At 44.1% G+C, this 4,886-nt stretch overlaps 1 protein-coding gene across 1 annotated transcript; it reads left to right on the top strand.

The window, feature by feature from the left end:
- The first annotated feature begins 1,185 nt into the window (after nucleotides 1–1,185).
- LOC121153930 (protein PIP-1-like) lies at nucleotides 1,186–2,582 on the top strand. Its single transcript, XM_040976689.1, has 3 exons — nucleotides 1,186–1,267; nucleotides 2,148–2,276; nucleotides 2,425–2,582. Exons 1-3 carry the CDS (start codon nucleotides 1,186–1,188, stop codon nucleotides 2,580–2,582), a joined length of 369 nt encoding a protein of 122 aa, XP_040832623.1.
- The last annotated feature ends 2,304 nt before the right edge of the window (nucleotides 2,583–4,886 follow it).

The raw sequence follows: 4,886 nt of genomic DNA, 5'->3' as shown, positions 1-4,886 counted from the left end.
CACCACATATCTCTCTAGTTTCAGAAGGCAAAGAAGCAAGAGCAGGTATGTATTCAAGCTGTGCTCTCAAGGTGGAAGATGCAACTGGACTCTCAAACTGTGGCTGCATGGGAGTTCCAGGCCTTGCTCTCCGGTCAGGCAGATGCTCTGTGTTCATTACTGTGTTGTATTCTTCCTTTTTCATTGACAGTATGGAATGATGCCCATTGTGTACATCAGCATACGCTGTGCTGAATCTGCTCTTGCTCACTGGTGACCCTGGCCATGAAGGTCTATGTCATCAAAGATAGGCAGAAGAATGCCATCGTGGCATGAGATGCGTTCTCAGGCACTCAACATGAACAGTTATGATCATATGCCATGATCTTGTTTCTTCCTTTGGCTGCAACTCCAAGTTTGCTGAGTGTCTGGGAGCTTAACTGTCCTTGTGAAGTACAATGACTGAATTGAAACTTCTGAGACTAGCAGCAAAAAATGTTTACCTGAAAATACGAATCATATTTTGCATCCTAAGTACCTTATGGAACTTATCCTGATATAGGCTTATGATGAAATGTGTAGTGAGTGAGACACTCTGTCTACCTAAATCACCTTGGTTGGCATGGGCTTCTGGTTTTGAGGACCAGAAAAATAGAAATAAATAGGAATTGTTTCACACTTTTTCAGCACAACAGCCATCTATGAGATCTTGGCTACTTTGTTACATTGTTGGGACAGTGTTTGCTGTATTTCTGATATGTCTGAGGTGAATTGAAGGTATATTTAAGGGTAGAGATTACTTGGAGGCAGTAGTTACGGATCTTGGTATGTAATAAGTATTGAATATACTGCTGTCAGTATACCCGTCACTGGGGAGAGAGTTCCTTAGTAGGAGAGAACTGGTGCTTACTGTGAGTTCAAACCTAAGGAAGGTAGAAAAGATATGAACACCCTGACCTCATTCAAAAGGAGACAGGTGGAGGAACTCAGAAAAGGGACTGGCTGTGTAGGAAGCTTTCCGGAGTCTGGGTGGTGGTGAAACACCCACCAGCAGGTGTGTAAAGGAAGCCTCTGCCCACGGCTTGGAAGCAGCAATGCCCTTGTTCTTAGCTGCCTTCATCCACACAGAGCAGACTGTCTTCTCCCATCCTGGGCACAGTGTTTCCCAGCTCCTGCCACCTGGTTGCATTGTCCTGCTGTCCTAAGATGAACAAGTTCCTGCTCATATTGCTGCTCCTGGGATTTTTCTCTCTTGTGATCTTTCAAGGTGTGGATGAGGTCCTGGCTGGTTGGTGCAGGGGGTAAGGAAAGGGTGAGGAGGTTTGGAGGTTTTGAGCAGCAGACCCCAGGTACTGCTCTGATGAGCTTACGCACTATATGAAGACTAGGATGGGGATACAATGTCAAGTTTAATTCAGTGATGGCCTGAGCAGCAAGAATTGGAGAACTGAAGATTTGTATCCTTACCTTGACTCCTACTTGGCTAAAAGTTAGTTCTCTTTTAATAGTCTCAGAGTTGGGTAAGTGTAGATTGGAGTGTGTTGTTTGAATTTCAGACTTCTTAGGCATCCTGGGTAGTCCTAAGCTACAGAACCTACATTTTCTTAAGACATTTTAGGTAGAAGTAGCCTATAAGCAGACTTCTACTGTGAAGGGTACTGTGAAGGGATCACTGTTGGTCTCACAATAAACCAGTATTTCCAAAGTAAGTACCCTCTGCTCATTTGTTCCATTGTGACGTTGTATTTCTTTTTTGAAAGGTGGTGGTGGCAGGAAATCTTGTGAGACTACCTTCCGACTTTGGAGTCAGTCCAGTACTTTGGCCTCATCCATTTACAAGAGGCATTTGGCCTCAGAACGACCATATGTAAATACAATAATGATTTTTGCACAACAGGCCAATGGCTAAGTGGATCCCTTACATCTTATTTCCAGTGAGATCAAAATCCCTGTAGCTGTAGCAGTTTTGATCCCACTAGAGATAAAATGTAAGAGATCCACTTAGCTATTGTGGAACCCCTCAGCTCCTTAAGTAACCAAATACAATCTGACGTGATCATTTCTAGCCCCTAATATAGTGATAATAATTCCTGGATCCAATGGTTTGTAGCCATTCTTGTTTCCAGCACACTGTATCCTTGGTTCAACACTGATGTCTCTTTCTCCAGCTCAAGCTGTCATGTGTATGGTCTGCGAGAATTTTAAAAGAGGCAATTGTTTGACAGGCAAAGGCAACTGCACTGTTGAGTATGGATTTGGATGCAGAACCAGGAATTTCTTCCTTTTCAATCAGAGAAGTAAGTGGTTGAGCCAGTCTGATAGAGTCCTTGCTGGGAGGAGATCATGTTCCTGTGTTAGGGACCAGACTTGGTGTGGGAGTAAGTCAAGCTGCTGTTGAGAGGTCCAAGTGTTGTCTGTAGTACTAATGTGTGTGCTCTTTTCCAGATAAATGGGTACACAATCACACTGAGTTGGACTGCTACTCCCATTGTTCACCTAATCATATGTACCTTGGGCACCTGAAGATATCTAGCCAGTGCTGTAAAGATAAAGATTTCTGTAACAAATATCAAGGAATATTACCGAAGACAAGACTCAACTAACTGCAAATTCTTTGGCAGAGACCACTTCATCTGTTTCTTCTCTTGAAGTCACTGGCCCACTCCTAACCATGTGTGCTCTGCCGAGTGTGTAGTGCCCTCACATAATTTGCAATATCCTTCTCCTCTGTCCTGGCCATTGCTTCCTTCTCTCCACAATAAGGACTCTCATTTCCTGCGTGTTTTCTGTCTCTTTCAAGTCCATCTGTAATTGCCACTAATATTCCCTGCTCTGCATTTCCTCTTGTCTCACAGTCTATCACTTATTGCTTTAGTTGGCTAACTTTTTGATTTCTGGCCCCACTAACTTAGAAATGACTTTCAGATTCATAGAACAGAGATGGGTTGCATTTCATTATAGATTAGGAATCTCTGGAATCATGGGGAGATTCATCTAAGTGGTTAGTAGACAGAGAGATCTTAGTGCCTAGAAAGACATTCTAGACTGACACAGGCAATTCAAATTCCTTCCTTCCTTCCTTCCTTCCTTCCTTCCCTCCTTCCCTCCTTCCCTCCCTCCTTCCTTCCTTCCCTCCTTCCTTCCTTCCCTCCTTCCTTCTTTCCTTCCTTCCTTCCTTCCTTCCTTCCTCCCTTCCTCCCTCCCTCCCTTCCTTCCTTCCCTCCTTCTTTCTCAACATCTCTGCCCTTATTCCTTCCTTACTTTGTTTTCCCCTTTGCATCCATTGTGGTAAAATATATACTAGTATTTCCATTTCAAAATCATTTACTGATTACTTTGCTTTCATTATTTATAATAAAGTGGGGCATTTTTTTTTCATTTGAAATGACAAGAAAAATAAATTAATTTTCTTTGAATTTTATTTATTTGGTTTTTAAAATAAGTTTAGTTTTGATGATGTTTACATAGTTGAGAAGGATATATGCCATACAGACCACTGATTAGGGTGGGAAGTGTTAAGGAATGGGGGAAAGTGAATGAGACAATTGCCTCCAATTTATTTTTTCTCTTGTGTCTGGGATACAGGAGGAAATAATGGAGAGATAAGCGGGAAGGGCTTCTCCCAATAGCCTAAAGGCATCAGTACCTGGGGATGGATAATGGCCACTTGATGTCATCCCAGGGTGCCTGATGTGGAACATGTTCTGAGGGTACTGCTTAATTGGATTTGATAGTTCTGAGATGCTGTTGATTTCATTGCACTAAGGTTGAGGAAATCCTTCCAACACTCACTGACTGACATAGTTGGACTTAGAATCTCCACCTGCCGTGATACTTGCTGTCAAAATTTGGCCAGGAGACTTGTCCAATTTGTTTTGCCCTCCTTCCTCTGAAATGGTATTAGATGTCTTCTGTAAGCCTCAATGAACTGTTCTCTCTCTCATTTGCATCTGGGCGTGGTGTCCACTGCTTCAGCAACTGAGGAATCTCATTCTGATACTTGTAGTTCACAGTATTACCACAGATCCTGTGATTTTCCTCACTGTTGGAGTTTTGAGTCTAGTGGTCCAGTTTGGGGCATCCCAAAGAAACTTCAGCAGAGGTGACCCCAGACCTGATTCTTGTGTATACAGACAGTTCAGGGTTCAGTCTGTCAGTTCAGTCTGTCACCTGCATCAGCCAACACACACACACACACACACACACACACACACACACACACACACACACACACAGTTGCAGTCATCTAGTGAATTTTGTACTCAGGTACATTTCATGTGCAAACGAACGGAAGTTGCAGCCCAGCCCAACTCTGTTCATCACATACGTGGTCCTCAGGTACACCACAGGAACTGCAGCTTATTTAGAGTGAACCTCAAAAGTCCCCACCAGGCCTGCCTGTAACCTAGTTCCTGTTCAGGCTGGTATGTACAGCAGACTGATTCAGTCTGTCCCACACCCCATTCAGCTTTTGTACACACCAATGGGTGTTGATGCCTAGCTCAGCCCAACAAACCCCACTTCCAGCCCACTTTTGTGCTGGTGGGTGGTACCATCTATCCAGCGACATCTACCCTTGGCCCTGGTTCTCATGCTCATTACTGGGAGCTGCAGCTCATCACAGGAGTGTCCACACTTTCTATACTATGCCCACTCCCAGCCCCAGATCTTGTACTTTGTAGGTGGTACTATGGTCTAGCTTCACAGATTGGACCTCCATTCCTAGCACTTGCAAGCTGATGCTGTGTCAGTGCCAGACTAGCCTGTACTCACTCTGGCTCACACATGTACCATTTGATATGGTCGCTAAGCCCTGCCTGGCTCTTCCCCTAACCCAGCTCATATGCAGGCAAATGTGTTGTAGCCCTGTCCAGCCTGGTCTGCCCTAAGTTCCAGCTCTCACACTC

This window comes from Ochotona curzoniae, unplaced genomic scaffold (assembly GCF_017591425.1).
Source record: "Ochotona curzoniae isolate NIBS_2020 unplaced genomic scaffold, NIBS_Ocur_1.0 contig_2723, whole genome shotgun sequence".
In the NCBI taxonomy this organism is placed as follows: domain Eukaryota; kingdom Metazoa; phylum Chordata; class Mammalia; order Lagomorpha; family Ochotonidae; genus Ochotona; species Ochotona curzoniae.
This window is presented reverse-complemented; position numbering and strand designations above follow the sequence as displayed.